Source organism: Daphnia magna, linkage group LG5 (assembly GCF_020631705.1).
Source record: "Daphnia magna isolate NIES linkage group LG5, ASM2063170v1.1, whole genome shotgun sequence".
Lineage (NCBI taxonomy): Eukaryota > Metazoa > Arthropoda > Branchiopoda > Diplostraca > Daphniidae > Daphnia > Daphnia magna.
The window spans coordinates 3,761,411-3,781,633 of record NC_059186.1 but is presented as its reverse complement, the minus strand read 5'-3'; the positions used below and the strand labels follow the sequence as shown (position 1 = coordinate 3,781,633).

The window sequence follows — 20,223 nt, the reverse complement described above, 5'->3', positions numbered from 1 at the left end:
GCTTTAATGTTCATGTCGTCCAAATCCGAATGTTCCACCCAAGAGAAGACGTCGAGTGGGACGATTGGCCGGATGAGCCGGAGGAAAATGCGGTTCAGCAACCACCCGAAAATGTGAGAGCTGCACCACCCGTCCGTCCCGTACTTCAACCAATCGATCCGCCAGAAGCAGTAGAAACTCCTCCTCCTCCAACAAGAACAAGATCAGGAAGAACAGTAATCCCCCCGAAAAGATATAGAGATTGATATGTATGTGTGTATGTCTCTTTAATATCCCTTCCCGTTTCCTCTTCCTTTTTTTTTTTTTTTTTGGTTGTGTAGTTAGTTCACACCAGGTCAAATTCGAACATAATGTTGTGTGTGTCCAACTTATTTGTATTTCGATTTGATTCCTCTGTCTGTGTGTTTATTTTAATTCAAATCGAGTCAGGAAAGGCCGAATGTAGAAGACGGCCCATTTATCTCCTTACCCATTCCTCTCAGTTCCCTGTTTGTACCCCGAGGCCCTTGCGTAGCCTCACTAGAGGGCAAGCGGCCCAAAAGGATTGTCTCTCAAGGGTGTGTAGTAGTAGTTGTGTGTACTGACGTGTAGCTGAACGTCATCTCGTTTCACGTGTGTGAGATCGAAACCTAAGGAAGGGTTGCGGCGTATGCCTGGCCACTTCAGCGTAAGTGTCAATATATTTTGTCCCTAGTCATTTTTGTAGTCTTTTATTATTTAGCTTAGCATAAGTCCCTTTTCCACATTCGGCTTGTTTAACTGAAACCGCTCGCCAGTCGACGAGCCGCTCCATTTACAATCAGAGAGGGACTGATTGCAACACCCTAATCTTTAAAAACAAATGAATAATGACGAGTGTGAAACAATAAGCATAAAAGGGGGTGGTCCAGTGGATTCGCAATAATTTTATATAGGTGGCGCTGATCATTACTGTTTAGCCCTAATTGCCGTTTTTCCATTCCCCTGTCATTTAATAGTCGTCTGTGGGCCTAATGGCCGGCGTTTGTCAGTCTATTTTTTTCTCACATTGTGAATTGGATTTTACCCGACTTCTCGTCAGTGATTCGTTTGGTAACTTGTATTATAGAATGATGTATGGATCTTGTATTTATAGCCTATGTATTTTATTCAGAATATTTGCATTGTCTTACCCACGACTGATCTGAACTGTGGCGTGAGCTGGGCATGAGCCCAATTGATCCTGATTTTATATTCCCTCGTGGTAATTCTTATTTATAATGTATGATTTTGTGTGTCTTCCTGACCCGATGGTATTTATGTAGGGATTTCGATTGTAAGAAGTATTGTTCCCATTTATCTCAGTTAAGACCCATTAGTCGACCTGACATACTCACCCAAGATTGAGTTAACCTCAGGTAAAGCCGTAAACTCTATTCCCCTACCTCATGTTTCTAACATGTTCTTTGTCTCTCAGAATTGGTGATATTTGTGCTCGAGAGAGTTTGCATGTTCTCAGAGATTGACAATCTAATACAGTCACACCACTTGCTCTCTACCGAGTTATCATCTGGTCCTTCGAACCGGAGCTGAACTGATTTGAAAGTATGTCCAACCTGAATGACATCCCAGCATGGAGTTTGGATGACTGTAAGGCTAGGCAGAGGGTCGTGCGGAGGAGGATTACCAGCCTACACACTCGAATCAATGCCAACGTGACGGGTGGATTGTCCCGAAGAGATGCAGAGAGACATCTAGCCGACGCACGAACCTTCCTTGGGGAATGAAAGGCCATCCATGATAGGATCATCGAGTTTTTGGACGAAGATGATGACGCAGCTGTGCATACTCAGACCACGCAACATCTTACTTATGCTGCTACCGTGGACTCTGCCTCGTCTTTGGTCGAGAACTATTTGACCCTACGCCTAGGTGACCCTGCCTCAGTAATTGTTGAGACGCCCGAAGAGATTACAAGACGACAAGCCCTGCAGGCAGCTGAACAGCGACTCCGAGACGCACGAGTGGAGTTGGAGGAGGCAGAGAAGGCTTACGTCGATTTAGGAGGTCAGATCACACCTCAAGATGGATCAGAGATCGGGCCCTCGGATTCAGCCTCACAGATCGGTGCTCGTCCAATTCACAAGTTTGAGCACTATCCGATTCGCCCTGCCCTTCCCGCTGATGCATGGATTGAGACGTATCTGGCTGGTCAAGAGAAGCCTTCGTTCGAGAGGAAGGCGATCGGTCTTCCGTGAAGGTCCAGTTGGAAGACTATTCTGGCCGGGCACTCGACTGGTTTAGCTGGATCGGCATGTTCTATGCCCTAGTTCATATTGCACGCAAGACAGCAAGGGAAAAGCTGGCCATTCTCAAGAATTATCTGAAGGGAGACCTAGCAGACATCGTACACGGCCACGGAGGTGGAGATCAGGGATACAAGGAGGCCCTTCAGCGTCTCAAGAGCCCTTGCGGTAACCGTACGGTCATTCGTGCAGCTCATTTGTAGGTGCTTGACAGAATGGAGGCTCCCCGAAACGATCCGCAATCTTTCCAACGATTCGCCGAACGAGTTCGGACCCATCTCTTCAATCTCGCCACTATAGGAGAATCAGGCCACGTAGACATTATTGAGAGGTTGACACTGAAGCTGCAACTTACCGACCGCTTAGCCTGGAACGACAAGCGAGGGTTAGAGCTAGATCAACGTACGATCAACGATTTTGGGCGTTGGCTGACGACACGGGCGGTGTCATATCAGAACGCATATGCCATCACCGATGAACAACATCATCTAGCCTCCAAGAGCGACCAACACTGGCCACAAGGACAGCAGCGGTCACAACACAGGAGAAGCGCCAGGACTCATCATGTAATGTCCAGCGTGCGTGGACAGACGGATCATGGTTCGACTGAACTGAAGGAGAGGAGGCCGGCGGATGCTTCACAGTGTTTCAAATGCAAGGGAGTTCATCGACTAGAAGAATGCCAGTTCTTTAGGGATCTGCCGGTTAGTGACCGGATGACTTTCGTACAGCGGCGTGGACTATGCTACGGATGTTTCGGAATCCGGCACGGAGCAATGCACTGTACCTTTAAGAAGACCTGCGGGGTGGAAAGGTGTAGATTGAATCACCATCGTCTCTTACATAGGAACCAGGGGCATTCAGATCGGACAGTTCGGCCCCACACTCTACGCTCTACGCCACGAAAGATCGGCTTCAAGATTATTCGCTTGGATACTCTCGACGCGGAAGGAGAAAGGGTGCCCGTCAATGTTATGATGGACGACGGAAGCGACGCCACCTTGTTCCGTGAAGGATTGACACATCGCCTGCGACTCAAAGGAAAACGACAGACCCTACTGGTAGAAGGAGCGACGGAGGGATCAGCACGTCACGAAGATTCGGAGTTTCTTGCTCTTCGTTTGGTGACAGCCTCCGGCGAGGAGTTTTCGATTGAAGGATCCACGGTCCGCTCCATTACCAGACCGGTACCCGTGATCCGGTGGGACGAACTGAAACGACGGTGGAGCCACTTGACAGACGTCCCTGCTCAGCGAGACTGCGGTGGTCGAGTCGACATTCTACTGGGGTTGGATTATGCGCCCCTCATTACTCCGAGTGAATCTCGGATTGGGGGAGCTGACGAGCCCGTCGCATCAAAGACCCGTCTTGGTTGGACCCTGCAGGGTGTAATAGGCTTAGATGGAGGATGGAACGCGGCCCGTATTCATCGCGTATGCGCGTCTACTGACATCACCGCGCAGTTAGTTGCGCAATTGAAACGATTCTGTGATACTGAAGCTTTCGGAACTGAATTCCGAGGCGATGGGATGTCAACCGTGAACCGGAAGGCTGTGGAGAAATTGGAAACCGAGACAGTACGACTGGAGAAGGGATATGCTGCTCCGGTATTGTGGTTGGACGGCACGCCCCCTAACATCTCTGATAGCCGTCGCATGGCGGAAAACAGGCTGCAGAGCCTATGCAACAAGTTCAAGAGGATACCCGGATATGAACAGCATTATCGGGCAGCCATGAACAAGAAATTTACGGAAGGATATGCCCACCGCCTTTCAGCGGGTGAAGTCCAACAGCAGCCAACCAAGTATTTTCTACCCCATTTTGGAGTCCCGAAGGTGATTGGCCAACCCGAGCTGAGACTAGTGTTTGACGCGGCCGCCAAGTCAGGTGGCAAATGCCTGAACGATTTCATCACGAGTGGTCCAGCACTTCAAAATGCGTTGGCAGCAGTGTTGGTGGGGTTCCGGGAAGGAGCCATTGGATGGTCGGCCGATATTAGCGCGATGTTTAGCCGGATTCGGCTAACAGATGTGGACTGACCCTATCATCGATTCCTATGGCCCGAAGAGGACGGGAGGGTGACTATCTGCGAGATGACGCGGGTTACGTTTGGCGTTTCCTGCTCTCCCTACGTGGCCATTCGCACCACCTGGCGCGCGGCAGAGGATGCTGGATCGGAGATGGAGGAGGCCCGCGCCCCCGTCAGAAACAACATTTATGTCGATGATTACCTGGACTCTGCTGGGGGTCTGGACGAGGCCATCCGAAGGGCAACTGCAGTGCAGAAGGTGTTGGCGGGAGGCGACTTCCACCTCAGCCACTGGGTGTCAAACAGCGCTCAATTACTCAACGAGGTCCAGCCCCGTGACGATGCAGGTACGATGGTCGAGTCAACCACGATCCAGTTAGGAGCAGACGACCCAGAGATGGTTTTAAGAATCGTGTGGAGGCCGGGCAAGGACACTCTCGGCTTTCAAGTGAAGCTGGACTATATCGTTTACACTAGAGTAGGCCTTCTGGCCAAGGTCGCCGGCCTTTTTCGACCCTTTAGGCACCGCCTCACCATTGACTGTGAAGGCGAAGATTAAGTTGCGGGAGCTCGGTGTAAGGGGACTCCACTGGGACGAGCCGGTCACAAAGGAGGACCGACAATGGTGGGAGAAATATTTCCGGACGATTGATGGCCTTAAGGAGGTGGAGTTTCCGCGCTGCCTATTTCCGGATGCGGACGAAGTGAGAGGTTTGGAGCTACACACATTTGCCGATGCGTCCGAGGAGGCTTGTGCAGCATCCTGCTACGTTCGCTTGATCTACAGCGACCAACGGGTATTGATCCGACTGGTCAAGTCGGCCATCAAGCTGGCACCATTGAAGACTGTGTCAGTTTGTAAGCTGGAGCTAAATGCTGCCTTGATGGGGGCCAGGTTGGCTCATTTCGTCCAGGGCGCGTTGAGGAGAAGGTGTGACGCCCGATTCTTCTGGACTGATAGCAGCACGGTGCGGAGTTGGGTCTGTGGAACGTCATCGCATTCCCAGATGTATGTGAGTCACAGGATCGGCGAAATCCAAACACTGACCGAGCCGGGGGAGTGGTGGTTTGTTCCCGGACGCTACAACCCAGCGGATGCTGCCACGAGATCACAGCTGGAGGAGGAGAGTATTCCGCCCTGGTGGATAAACGGGCCTGAATTTTTATACGACAAGGAGGAGAGCTGGCCAATTGATTTGCCGTGGACGGTGGCAAAAGAGGAGTTAAGGGCTGCCCACGTTCATCTGAGCGTCACGGAACCGGCATTTGACTGAACAGTGATTAAGATTACCGCTCGCGACCTCCCCGCTCTCATCCGCCTAAAGGCTCCCTACGACGAACTGCTGAAGAGGGGCCAGCAGGAAAGTTACCACTGCGAGCTTGATCGGTTGAAGAGGAAGAAACCCATCCGGCCAACATCGGCGCTACTCCAACTAACCCCTTTCCTAGACGAGAAGGGTGTGCTCCGTCTTGGTGGACGGTTGCCGGGTCATAGGGCCAAGTTGCCCTATGATATACTCCATTCCCATTTTACCGGGTAGACACCCATTTACCCGAGGTGTTATTCAGGCATTTCACGAATCAATGCACCATGCGGGAACCGATTTTGTATTAGCTCATGTGCGGCAGCATTTTTGGGTCACTTCTGGACGGGAGGCGGTCAAGCGGGTGCGAAACAGCTGTGTACCTTGCCGACGCTTCCGCCCCAAGGCTGCAATTCAAATGATGGCGGATGTTCATCGCGCAAGGCTTGGAGTTGGGCAACTGCCCTTACATTTACCTCGGTTGATTACTTTGGACCTATCGACGTTACGCACGGACGGGGATGTGCAAAGCGGTGGGGGGCACTTTTTACGTGCCTCGTCACTCGCGCAGTATATGTAGATGTGGCGATATCTTTGACCGCTAGTGACTTTTTATTGGTGCTACGACGTTTCGTCTCAGTTTACCGCAAGCCAGCCCACATGTTTTCCGACAATGGAACAAGTTTGACCGGAGCGGAGCGGCTGTTAAGGGAGGAGCTGGACCGACTGAAAGGAGATGGAGATCTGGAGGTGGAGCTGAGAGCTCTTGGAATAGAGTGGTTCTTCCAGCCGGCCCAGACGCCCCATTTTGGCGGCTCTCACGAGTCAATGGTGCGGTCTGTCAAGAATGCCTTGTATGCGGCACTGGACTCGGAGGGGGCGGTGCTGCGGAACACCAGCGACGAGATTCTAAGGACCTTACTTTTTGAGGTGGCGGGATTACTTAACACCAGACCACTCACTTATACCAGTTCCGACCCAGACGATTTTCGGGCCCTTACCCCGAATGATTTTCTGAAACGGGCTCCAATCGCCGATCTTCCTGCAGGAGATTTCAGCAAGACGCTGCCGAGGGAGCACTATGGTTATGTGCAACGCATGACGGGCTTTTTCTGGGACCTTTGGCATGGACCGTTTTTGGAGTCGATGAACAGCAGGAAGAAGTGGCAAAGCTCAACCCGAAACCTCGCAGTCGGTGATTTTGTATTAGACGACTGGAAGAATGTCCCCCGTGGGCGTGGCGGACCGGCCGAATCGTTCGGGTCTTCCCTGGTGCGGATGGATTGGTCCGGGCCGCCGACGTCCAGTTTCCGACTGGGATATTCCGACGCGGGACGAATCAGCTGGAGGAGTCGCCAGACCCAGCTGAGTCTGCAGGATCCGGCTCGGGGGAGGATGGTCCAGCGGATTCGCAATAATTTTATATAGGTGGCGATGATCATTACTGATTAGCCCTAATTGTCGTTTTTCCATTCCCCTGTCATTTAATTGTCGTCTGTGGGTCTAATGGCCGGCGTTTGTCAGTCTATTTTTTTCTCACATTGTAAATTGGATTTTACCCGACTTCTCGTCAGTGATTCGTTTGGTTACTTGTATTATAGAATGGTGTATGAATCTTGTATTTATAGCCTATGTATTTTATTCAGAATATTTGCATTGTCTTACCCACGACTGATCTGAACTGTGGCGTGAGCTGGGCATGAGCCCAATTGATCCTGATTTTATATTCCCTCGTGGTAATTCTTATTTATAATGTATGATTTTGTGTGTCTTCCTGACCCGATGGTATTTATGTAGGGATTTCGATTGTAAGAAGTATTGTTCCCATTTATCTCAGTTGAGACCCATTAGTCGACCTGACATACTCACCCAAGATTGAGTTAACCTCAGGTAAAGCCGTAAACTCTATTCCCCTACCTCATGTTTCTAACATGTTCTTTGTCTCTCAGAATTGGTGATATTTGTGCTCGAGAGAGTTTTTATGTTTTCAGAGATTGACAATCTAATACAGTCACGCCACTTGCTCTCTACCGAGTTATCAGGGGAAATGGAAATCGCGTGCGCGAAGCCCGGCCGAGTTACCACGGTAACTCGGTAACACAGCCGGTCCTGCAGCGGTAAACATTAAGCAGCACTAAAGGCTTTCAAGCGACCTAATCGCACAACTGGGCGGGTGTAGGTCTTGCCGGACTTCGTAATGATTTCGGCCGCGCGTACTACACCATTAGGGCCAGGTAAAACTCTGGCAACACGACAAATTGACCAGTGTCCGCGCGGCGACTATGGATCCACCATAAGCATGTCTATGCCATGCATACCTGCCAAAAAGGGGGCTCTACTTTTATTATTTCTTGGGGTTCTCTCCTCGGCAACTTTCTCGCTTGACACAGGACACGGACGTAACTCACTACATGTTGTTTTCGTTGGTGCCTGTAGTACTTTTCTTCAATCCGGCTTAACGTCCTTCTTGTCCCAATATGCCCTGCTAACGTGCCGTCATGACTTGCTTTCAGTATTTTGTCCCTTTGCTCTGGAGTCACGCACAGCCCTAGTCGCATGCCATGCTTACCAAGTGTCTTTACGTGCAGCAGTCCGTCGACCGCCATGAAACTTTTGTACGGGATGCCGTGATTTCCCTCCATTTTTTTCATGGCCATACACCATTTTGGCACGGGTTCTGCTCCTCCATTGTTTGTTGACGTGCTTTATCCCAGACCGTTACCCAAACGAGTAGACATTCATCTTCTGCTCCCTCTTCATCTATCATATCTACCGGATACCTGGATAGGGCGTCTGCATCCTCATGTAGTCGACCGCTTTTGTAGACGATTTCTGGTTCGTATTTCTGGATCGACAGTGCCCATCGTGCCAGCCATCCTGCAAGATCCTTTTTTGTCGTGAGCCAGCAATGTGCATGATGGTCCGTCACTACCCGTACTTTTGCTCCCCAGATGAGGCTATGGAAATTTCTTATGGCCCACACGAGGCAAGGCACTCCTATTCCGCAATGGAATGGTTCCTCTCAGCGCCGTTCATTAGTGTGGTTGCAAAGGCCACGGGGCGTTCTCCAGTTTCACCTTTTTGGATAAGCACTGCCCCAATACCATAATTGCAAGCGACGGGATGAATCTCGAACGGCTTATTGTGGTCGGATTAGCCTAACTGCCTAGCCTCTCCGGGTCCCCTTTTCAGGGCGTTAAAACTTCCTTCCGCCTCCTTCCCCCATCGAAAAGGTGTCACTGCCTTGGTCAGGTCATGTAGCGGTTTAGCCAACTGAGAAAAATTGCTGATTAACAGAGCTAGGGCTTTCATGTTATTACATTTTTTTTATTGGCTCTAAACTTATGCAAACTTAGAAATGTCGGCATTTAACATCAAGGCGATGCGAAAACCGGTGTTTTTATTTTACATATATATGCATATATTCCGATTTTTTATTTTAAGACCATATTATATGTATTGATGAATATTTTAAATATTTAAATACATATTTTGAGGTTTTCACATGAAAACAGCTCGTTTTTGCAACAATGAAAAAAGAACACCCCCCCTTTAAAAAAAAGACCGACCTTGAAAGAAAAAGAGGAAAATTCTCCCCTTTTTTTCTTAAGATTCCTTCAGGGCTTTGTTTTACTGACGTCTGATGAACTGCTGTTTAGTCTCTTGTCAACAGTCCTCAGAGTTATCTACTCATTAAGTCATTTCATTCGCTACTCATATAGTCGCATGAGAGAGAATGCCGAAAGTCAAAGTCCCAAAATCGGCCCAATTAAGGCAATTTGTTAAACAATTCGGGGATAATTTATTGGCACTTGATGGCATAAAATTGAATTGCCTTCCCTGCGGAATCAATATCACCAGTGATACAAAATTTCAAGTTGTGCAACATTTTGCATCAAAGAAGCATGTCAAAGCAGTCGAAAATCAAAAGAATCCTAAAGAGAAACAGTTGTTTGTTAATGCTGCATTCGAAACCCAAGGGAAGCTTTCTCAGTTTAATTTGGATTTGGCCCTGGCACTTACATCTGCCGACATACCATTTTTTAAAATTCAAAACCCCGAATTGCGTACATTTTTGGAAAAGTACTGCACTAATCAGTGGATTCCGCATGAATCAACTTTGAGAAAACGATATCTTTCAATATGTTACAACCAAACTATGAAGAATATTGCTGACGAAGGGAAAGGTAAAATGATTTGGGTGTCTGTTGATGAAACCGCCGACGTAATGGGCCGAATGAATGGAAACGTGGTTATTGGAATTCTATCAGCTGAAGAAGCAGGCAAGACTTATTTGCTAAACTCTGTGCATCTTAAGCACACATTCCACGCTACCATGGGCACTTTATTTTTGGACTCCATCAAGCTTTTGGAAGATTCTTTCGACGCCAAAACCCAAATTTTGCTCTTAGTAACGGATGGAGTCGCCTACATGCTTCTTTTTGGGAAGACCATCAAAGATATTTATCCAAAAATTATCCATGTAACATGTTTGGACCACGGGTTGCACCGTCTCTGTGAAACAGTCAGATTATTGTATTCTGATGTGAACGAACTAATTTCGAACGGGAAAAAGATTTTCAGAAAAAGCCCTTCTAGGATCCAAAAATTTAAAACACTTGCTCCGGGTGTACCCCTTTCCTCCTAGACCAATAGTCACTCGTTGGGGTAAATATTCTAAATTTCAAATCTCTGGTAGTTTTTCTAATATTTAAACTTTGTAAAGGCACCTGGATTGATGCAGCGAAATATTACGCCGATTATTTAGACAACGTGCACGAAGTTATTTTTAGTCTGAAGGATGACGCTGCCGAATCGATTGGAATTGCACAAGGCATGCTGACAAAGCCCAACATTAAATCCCAATTGACTTATATTTGTTCAAATTTTCTCCAACTCAAATTTGCCATCCTTGAGCTCGAGAAAAAAGGTCTACCTCTTGTTTCTGCTGTTAACACAGTTTTGAACATTGATGACAATCTTAGGCGGTACAATTGGGCTTGCTGTTAAAACCAAGTGGAACTATTTGTTAGAAAAAAAATAAGGGCTTTAAAACAATTCGAAACATTGCTAAAGTCTTAGAAGGGGACGAGTCAGCTCACACCGAAATTGAAGAGAATTTAAGTCCTTCTGATCTTGCTTGCTTTAAATTTGCCCCAAATTCGTCGGCCGAAGTACAGCAATCATTATCCATCTACAAAACCCTACTTGCTGACAAACGGCAGTCTTTTACGTTCGAACACCTTCGTGAAACGTATGTCACGAAATGTAATGCTTATTAGTTGTCTCCTTAATAAACCCTTGGTAATTTGAGTCATTTCTTTATAATTTAGCCTTTTATATGGTTTAATTTAAATGCACATATTTTTCCTTTATCGTGCATATTTTTCATATTTTAAGAGCATAAAGGCATATATTTAAATACATATTTTTAAGTTTTTAAGTACAGTATCCTGCACAAAAAGGTGAACACTGATTTATTTTGAAAAAGCCATCTGTGGGTAGAAAATATTAATAGTTTACCTTTTTAAGGAGAGGTAGGGCGGTTTTGGCGCAAAATCATCATAAGGGGGTTGGGTAATGTCAGTCCAGACACTTTTTTTGCCCTAGGTATTAAATGTCTGGAAAAGTGTAGACTGTATCATCGGTAGACTCCACTACCCCCCGGCTATGTAGAACTATTTTTGCAATACAAAATAGAGTCTTTCCATTACTCGTTATTGTCACTATCGGGTCGGGTAATCGGGTAGCATATGGAAACACAAAATTATTTTTATCAGTATGCTAGCTGTTAGTTATCAAATTGTTAGTGGCTTGTTGGATACTTTTCCGTCAGCGACGCGGGAGATCCGCGTTCGAGACTGATGAGATAACTGTATACAAAATTATTACGTTCATGAAAAAAGTGTAATTGATTACGTAGTAAATAATCATTAATCGTATATAAATACTTTTTTCAAAATTTTAAATATTATATATCTCATCAAAATCTTACTTATTAATATTCATTAGTTAGATTTGCTCTGAATATTATTAACGCTAACAAGCTTTGAACGCTCATTTGATACTCCTACAGTATCCTGCACAAAAAGGTGAACACCGATTTTTTTTGAAAAAGCCATCTGTGGGTAGAAAATATGAATAGTTTACCTTTTTAAGGAGAGGTAAGGTGGTTTTGGCGCAAAATCATTATAATTTTATCAGTATGCTAGCTGTCTGTTATCAAATTGTTAGTGGCTTGTTGGATACGTTTCCGTCAGCGACGCGGAAACATATAGCAGACAGCTGGAACATAAGCTAAATTGTTTCTGTAAGCAACATTATCAAGCCCAAGCCCTAAATATCCAACTGTCGTTTTAAAAAACACACCACCCTGGGGTTTGCAAAAATGTCCCGACCTGTAACTTACCTTAAAGCGTAATACCTTAAGGCACTTTTTTTAAATGTCTAGACTTACCCAACCCTGCCCTGTCGTGTCCATCCCCCGTCTACCCTCCCCCTTAAAGAAAAACCAACAAAAAACCCACTACCCCGCCAATAGGTGGCTTTAAAAAATTAAATCGGTGTTCGGATTATTGTGCAGGATACTGTACATGAAATCCTGGGCTTTGCTGATAAATCTGCGGTAATACGAGCATAATCCTAAGAACCCTCTTAAGTGCTTCACCTTCCTTGTATGGCTGGTCTCAGCTACCAGATATGGAATTCTTGCACCGCAGTTATCTTTTTAGGATCTGGAGCAACCCTTTTCTTGTCTACAATGTGTCCCACCGCTCGGAGTTGTGGCTCAGCAAATTCACGTTGCTTGAAATCACCTTGAAGTTGCCCCTCGTAACCGGCTGAGTACCTCCCTGATCCCTTCCACGTGTTAATTCAGGGTTCGCAAGTACACTACAAAGTCGTCCAGATAAACGAGAAATGTTGTCCACCGCAGGCCACTTAACACTGCGTCCATCATCCTCTGGAATGTCCCCAGTGCTAAGCAGAGTCCCATTGCCATAACCATGAACTGATAGAGGCCATCAGCTGTGACACAAAGGCCGTCTTAGGCCAGTCACTTTCCTTGATGGGCACCTGCCAGTAACCTGTGTGTAGATTTATTATTGAAAAGAATACGGATCCATCTAGCCGGGCCAGAGTCTCTTCAATCCTAGGCAGCACATCATTTAGGGTAACTGCGTTCAGTCTTCTGTTAGTTCTGTAGCCTACGTGAAAACGAAACCTACCGTCCTTCTTCTGGACTAGTCCGACTGCTGCTCCCTAAGGACCGTTTGACTTTCGATCACGCCTTCTCTCTCAATTTCCTGGCACTGCAATCCCCACTAGCATCCTTTCTTTCAAGACGCTCTCGTACGGTGCCTGCCGAATCGGGCGAGTGTTCCTGGTTACGAATATGTTTTCCACTGCAGTACACCCCCCCAATGGATCTCCTGGCCCCACGAAGCAGTCTCTCCATTCAACAAGTACTCGACGAATTTTTCTTTTGTTGGTCGTGAGTAGATCCCCAAAAATCTGGCTGTCGCTGTCTTGCTTGTGTCGTTCCTTTCCTTACATGGCAATTATGGCTACTGGATCCCCTTCCTCCATGCTGTTGTCCATACCCTCGAGTTGGCCCAGCATCGTTCACGGCTCTAACCATTTCTCCCGCTCAGACAGGTTAGTGATGGTTATCTTTAAAATGGTTCCGTGACGTTCATCATTGCTCTACGACTGGTTTGATTTCAACCACCATCATTGTCCGTTCTGGGATTCACTGCCCCCGTTCCATAATAAGGTTCGATTCCCCTTCCATTTTCTCTTCTACCGGGGTCCCGATCGGTAAATCACCGATAAAAAATTCGGGAGCCATCCAATTTGCATTCAAGTTCCCAGCTTTTCTAGAGTGTCTTTCCCTAGAAGTAGATCGATGTCCCCCTCCAATTCACGTTTCCTGTCTTCGTGGGCAATTTGGACGAATATGCCCCAGTTCGTTGCAGTCAAAGCAGATGACCTTCCCATCAGGTGTGAAATTGGTACTTCCCCTCCCATCTGGCCATTCGCTCGTTGTGGGCCATTCAACTTCATTCCATTCTGACGTCGAGTAGAGCTGAATGGGAGCCGCTGCGTTTGGGCTTGAAAAGAGTTTACCGGGACTGGAGCTGCTGCACGGCAATAAAGTTTACAAAACTAAAACACACTATGTTAAACTACTTCACACGATAACTACGGGGTAACTAACTCGACGGACAAAATGATAGAGGGTTTTGTACCAGATCTCAACCCGAGGACGTTAAGGTTGGCGTGGGTTGAAAAAGATGAAAACCTATGTTACCAGTTCAGGAAGGAATGTTAACTGGTGAGAAAAAGAAACAAGGTCACCCGATAAAGTCGAGTCACTGATACCTCGGTTAAGCGGAAGATAAAATAAATAGCGGGGGAATGAAGGTCAACTAAGAGGGGAAGTAGCGAAAAAAAAGCTTTAACTAAATTTTTATTTTGAAAATGCCCCTCATAAAAAAAGAAACACGGATTCAGCGCCTCAAGTGGAAACGAGGCTGTTAACCACCGAAATAAACGAGACGAAATATGGCTAACTCAGTGGCCAAGAGGTCCACGCTGCGATGTATTAAACACGAACACGAGGTTACAAACGAAGAAAACGGGAACAACAGTTTGCGACTGCAGCTATGACGAAAACGATTGAGACTGACCTCGTTGCAGCATCTCCCTCCGTCTTCGACTACGGCGGAAATGCATAAAAAGGGAAAAACAAAGAAGGGCGCTAACGCGAACAATTAGCTTTAGGTGTAAATGGGGTGGCGGAAGTGTAAGGGAGAGTAACTTTTTAGCAAAACCAAAGGGTATTAGTTTAGCCAAGGTCAGACAAGTTCAGACTTTTCTGCCCCTCGGCAATGACACGAACACACACACACACACGTACATACAGACACAGACACATGAAGACGAAACGTAAATTAAATTAAAATAAGCCCTAACGACTTCTGTCGTTAACAGCGGGGCCTGTTACTGATTATAGAGAGAACACACAATCATTCATCAGTAACATCCGATTCTAATAAACATAATTTTGACCCCGGATGGTGGTATTCTCCAGTAGCAGTCTTGACGAACACCGATCGGACGATTCCATCTGGACTGAGGATGATTCGAGTTATTCGACCAATAGGCCAATGTCCTCTAGGAGAATTCGGGGCGACCAAAAGCACGGTATCGTCCACAGCCAAATTTTTCTTATCGAAAAGCCATTTTCGACTGTCAGTGAGTGTGGGGAGATATTCTTGAAGCCATCGGCGCCAAAAGTGGGTCGTCATGACTTGCATAGCCCCCTAATGTTTTCGAGAATACAATTTCTCGTCCTCAATGACGCCGTCTTCTGTATTTGGCGAGTTCTGCGCTAACAGAAATGATTAGGGGTAAGTGGTTCTGGATCTCGAGGGCCCACGCTGACGTAAGTCAGTGGACGTCCATTCAATAGTGATTCGGCTTGAATCACAAAACCACGCAGTAATTCTTCAGTGAGCGGACGCGATTCAACGATGGCTTCCAGAGCCACCTTTGTCGATTTCGCAAGACTTTCTCAACCTCCTCCGAAGTGCCGCGCTAATGGTGGTGAGAAATGATATTCGATTTCTTGTTTCACCATTTGACCAGCGATATTCTGCTCCTTGAGACGCTCGATGCCTTGTTGGATTGCCTTGTCCCCAGCAACAATTTGAGTTCCATTGTCGCTATACACGACTGACAGACGACCTCTTCGGGCGGTGAACGAAGCAAAGGCGATCAAAGAAGACGATAAGTCAAGTGAGGCTGCAACTTCCAAGTGTACCGCTCTAGTATTGAGACATTTTATCAGCAAAACATATCGTTTTACTTTACGGCGATAAATGGTGATGTTGCACGGTCTGAAATAGTCCAATCCCACATGAGTATAAGGATGCTGGAACGGAATAAGACAATGACGCGGAAGCGGGGCCATTAAAGGAATGCAGGGAGTAGCCTAGGGTGTTTCATTTTTGATTTTTTGATTTTTTTATTTGAACGAACTTTGGTTTTGGGGTGTATAATAATACAAAAAAAAATCTCATCAAGTTTGAACGTTCAAAAAAAAATTTTAGTCCGCCCCCCATCGAAAAAACATGAAAAACGCGTGAAAAAGCGTGATATTTAATTTTTTTTCACGAACCGCTCGTTTGATTGAAGAAAACTTGGGATATGTTTGAGATGTATATTAAAGGAACACACACACCAAATTTCAACGCTCTAAACCAATAATGAATCCCCCCCCCCTTTAATAATAATAGCGCCAGCAGCTACGTAATAGGCATTAGGGGATTACAGGGGCACTACAGGGAGGTCTGTGAAGGACACTCGCCTTAGCCCTTTCTTTTGTTTCATTGTCAGTTTTGATTACTCTGTTGCTGCAACAGTCAAGGTTTTTGTTCTCGTTTTTCCCAAGTTGAATTCCAGTGAGAAATATTGAGAGTGAAAAGTCATGTCCAAGAACACGAGAAGTGCGGTGCGGTCTAGTGTGGATTGGTTACTCGGAGACGGTATTAACAGAAGCTTATCATATTCCAATAAGCTTCCACTCAATCGGGTAGTCATGAAGAGATTTTTATTTCTACGACACGAAAACAAAACAATGCCGATTCGCCAATTGTTTACAGTGATATTTGAAGAGTTGAAAGAAATTTGGAAGAAAGCGTTTCTACCAATGAAAGAACACAATAAAGGTCTGGATCAACTCGTTTTGCTACACAAAGAGTGGTTGATTCTTAGTAAAATACAAGTGTGTAGGCGGAAAACAACAGCCACGTTAACCAGAATAAAACTATTTCAAGATAACATGAATAAACTTTGCGATTTTTGTCCAAAAGATGTGCTGGAAAGACTAAAATCTAAAAGATACCAACATTGGCAAGAAGACTACGATTTTCTTTTGGGACAACGGAAGTTTCCACAGATAGGATTTATTGCTGGAATTGATAAACTTATGCTTGAACAAGAGAAAAGAATGGATGAGCGACAACAACGATACACTAGGAATTCAAAATCAAACAATCAATCTGAAGACGAATCAACATCCAGGGAAATTGATGACGACTCATCAATACCTGACACTACCGAAACCATCGACGAAGATTCCCGTCCACCGTCTTGTTCTAGACCGAGCTCAGTAACACTTGACATAAGCACAAATTCGATGGCAAAACAAACAGCACAAGTAGCTTTGAGCCGAGGTTTAAGTGTAAGAGACCATGTTTCAATGCAAGCTTCATTCGTGAAGTCAGGTGGCTGTAACGTTAACGACTTCGTGATGTCTGTATCCACAACTTGGCGTCATAAACAACAGAACCTCAAGGAAGTTTATGAAAAAATAAGAGAAGAGTGGATAAAGCCGAATTTCTCAGTAATTCATTTCGATTCCAAGCTAATCAAGTATGTATAATATTTAACTCTGTATAACGAGGAAGTAATATTATTATATTTACTATAGATATCTCAGTGGCTTAGTTGATGATCGACTCGCAGTTTTAATTAGCGGATACCCCCTCAACACGCCCAAACTGCTGGGCATTCCAAGCATTCCAGATTCAACTGGGGATTCCCAAAACAATGCGGTGGTTTCCCTCCTTGAGGACTGGGAAGTAATGGGTACTGTCGATGCTATGTGTTTTGATACAACTTCCAGCAACACTGGAAAGTGGAAAGGAAGTGTTTCTCTCATCGAACGCAGACTAGATCGCTCCGTGATGTGGCTTGCGTGCCGGCATCATGTGTATGAGCTCCACATTAAACATGTTGCTGAAACGGTGTTGGGCAAACGGAATAGTCCGTCTGAAGGGTTGTTTCGTCGCTTTAAAAAAGAATGGGACCAACTAGATCAAGATGTTAATGGTCTTACGTTGTTTGACTACACTGGAATAAGCAGTGACTGCCGAAAACAAGCAAAACATGTCCTGTCGTGGGGAGAAAAGTGTATAAAAAAAAATACTTTCCCTAGAGAAGACTATCGAGAACTTCTGGAACTGACTGTTATTTATTTAGGTGGAATCATCTCACGAAAATTTAAGCTGCGAAAACCAGGAGCTCATCACCATGCACGCTTTATGGCGTATGCCATATATTTCTTGAAGATAGAACTGATGTCTGAGCGTTTTAAACTTGACCAGACGGAGCGAAAACAATAAAAAAGAATGGCTCATTTTATTTCTCTCTTTCACTCCGAGGCCTTTCTACGATGCCGACTCAGTTCTATTTCACCAGCTCAAGATCTACGATATTTACGGTTGATGCAGTATTACAGAGAAGAAGACCGTGATGTTGCTGATGCAGCAATTAAATCCATTTTAAACCACCTATGGTACGTCACTCAAGAGGTGGTAGTCTTTTCTCTCTTCGACTCCGAACTGCCTGCTGATTTACGAAGGGACATAGCTCAGAAATTGATGTCTTTTCCTCGTCTAAAGAACTTAGTCTCCGGTAAACCAAAATTTCCTGTCGATCAACTAAAAAAGGAAGAACCTATCGACATATCAACTGCTCTACTCTCCTGTGTTGGTGAACGTTCATGGCTTTTCTTTAATCTTCTTCAGTCATTCGATGAATCAGTTGATTGGATGTTTGCCCTCGTTGAGTGCTGGGATAAAATGATAGGTTACCAGAAGCTAAAACGATTGGTCAGCACGGTAGAAGGGGTAAACGATTGCGCTGAACGCGCCATTAAATTAATTTCTGATTTTAAGGACGTTACGAAGAGTCAAGAACACCAGCAATATGTTTTTCAAGTGGTTGAGGCACATCGTCAAAATTTTTCATCTTTCACCAAAGAAAATCTGAATAAAATTTAAATATTCAATCTGATTCCCGCTGATTTGGTTATTTTTTTACTTTATTTTGGAGGGGGGGGGGATTCATTATTGGTTTAGAGCGTTGAAATTTGGTGTGTGTGTTCCTTTAATATACATCTCAAACATATCCCAAGTTTTCTTCAATCAAACGAGGGGTTCGTGAAAAAAAATTAAATATCACGTTTTTTCACGCGTTTTTCATGTTTTTTTTATGGGGGGGGGGGGTAAAAAATTTTTTTTTAACGTTCAAACTTGATGAGATTTTTTTTTATTTATTATTATACACCCCAAAACCAAAGTTCGTTCAAATCAAAAAATAAAAGTCAAAAATGAAACACCCTAGGCCTCCTTACACGAGCGAACCAGACGCTCCCATACACCTCCGAAATGCGGGGCTGCAGGCGGGGAGAAGTGCCAACGAATTTTTTTCTGAGCAAGTTGGTCAGCGATTTTCACGTCTTTAAGGCAGGCAACCGCCTAACTTAGCTCACGCTCTCCTGCTGTCAGATTGGTACCATTGTCGCTAAAAACATCGGTTGGGGCACCCCGACAACTGAGGAAACGGGTAAAAGCCATTAAAAAGGAATCTACATCCATGAACGGGGTAATTTCGAGGTGGATAGCACGGGTGCAGAGGCAGGTAAAAAGTGCAATCCAACGATTTTGTGTTCGCCAGCCAATTGAAATAGGGAAGGGACCGAGGTAGTCCACTCTAATACGGGTAAATGGAGGGCTTAACGGTTAAACCCGCTCCGCTGAAAGCGGGGCCATCATCGGCTAAAACGGCTTGGCTTTCATGCGGGAACAGTACAGACAAGTCGTGATGACCGACTTTGTCGCTTCTCGTCCTTTCAAAACCCAGTAACGAGCACGAACTTCCGCAAGAGTGCGATCAGCTCGTCTATGAGCCATGGAAATATGCGCCCAGCGTATGAACAATAGGGTGAGCGGATGCTTGCGTTCCAGAACGGCTGGATGACAGGCTTCAGCGCTGACGGGGGCATTTTCAAGGCGGCCACAAACACGAATGATTCCGGCGTCATCTAGATAAACGGCCAGTTTCAGCAACCGAGACTCAGGGCGAATGGACTTCGCCTTCCGCAAACTGCTTAAATCGCCAGGGAAGGAGTCGCGCTGCGAAACATGAATTAAAAGGAGACGGGCTGACTTCAGCTCGCCCCTACTCTGCTGCCGGCCCGTTTTCGACTGCTCACTTTGTCCGGTTGCTGCTTCTTCATGATTGCCATCCAGAATAGACCTTTCTTTGGCACGTCTCCGGTGAACGAGGATCTGGATGTTGCAAACGAATCTTTCAATCCAAGCGGCGACGCGATCTAGGCGATGTAGATTATCGGCTCGTGCCACAACGTAATCTACTGGCCCACTAGGATTGGCGATTAGGAAACAGCCAATAGACTCGTCTTCGTGGTCGATCAATTCAGTCTCTGGAATCTGGGCCGGCCATTGCTCGGGTGGCAAAACTAGAAACTCGGGTCCACGGTACTAGCGATGATTTGGATCGTTCTCGGACGGACAGAGACCACGGCTGCATTCGTCTGCTGGGTTAAGTACACCAGGAACATGTCTTCATTGCCGAGAGGTCGTTGAATCCAGGATCTCAGCTATTCTGTTTGCGACGAACACGTTGTAACGACGATGGCTGGCGTGGATCCACCGAACAACAGTCATCGCATCAACCCAGAAAAACACATTCGACATGGGCAGAGCCAGCTCCTTCAACAGATAGTTTGCTAACCTGACTCCTAGCAAAGCAC

General features: G+C 45.9%; 2 protein-coding genes and 1 pseudogene across 2 annotated transcripts; all 3 read left to right on the top strand.

Moving 5' to 3' along the window:
• Nucleotides 1-1,460: 1,460 nt before the first annotated feature.
• LOC123472604 lies at nucleotides 1,461-2,467 on the top strand (annotated as a pseudogene).
• Nucleotides 2,468-2,479: 12 nt separating this feature from the next.
• On the top strand, nucleotides 2,480-4,303 carry LOC123472603. The gene has a single exon (XM_045174465.1). It carries the CDS (start codon nucleotides 2,480-2,482, stop codon nucleotides 4,301-4,303), a length of 1,824 nt encoding a protein of 607 aa, XP_045030400.1.
• Nucleotides 4,304-4,357: 54 nt separating this feature from the next.
• Nucleotides 4,358-5,567, top strand: LOC123472602. The gene is made up of 2 exons (XM_045174464.1): nucleotides 4,358-4,771; nucleotides 4,842-5,567. The coding sequence occupies exons 1-2, from the start codon at nucleotides 4,358-4,360 to the stop codon at nucleotides 5,565-5,567; spliced, it is 1,140 nt and encodes a 379-aa protein (XP_045030399.1).
• Nucleotides 5,568-20,223: the final 14,656 nt, after the last annotated feature.

Coding starts and splice junctions, on each gene's coding strand:
- LOC123472603 (XM_045174465.1), top strand. CDS start 2,480: ATGGAGGCTCCCCGAAACGATCCGCAATCTTTCCAACGATTCGCCGAA.
- LOC123472602 (XM_045174464.1), top strand. CDS start 4,358: ATGACGCGGGTTACGTTTGGCGTTTCCTGCTCTCCCTACGTGGCCATT. Junction 4,772..4,841: donor ACTATATCGTTTACACTAGA/GTAGGCCTTCTG, acceptor TTGACTGTGAAG/GCGAAGATTAAGTTGCGGGA.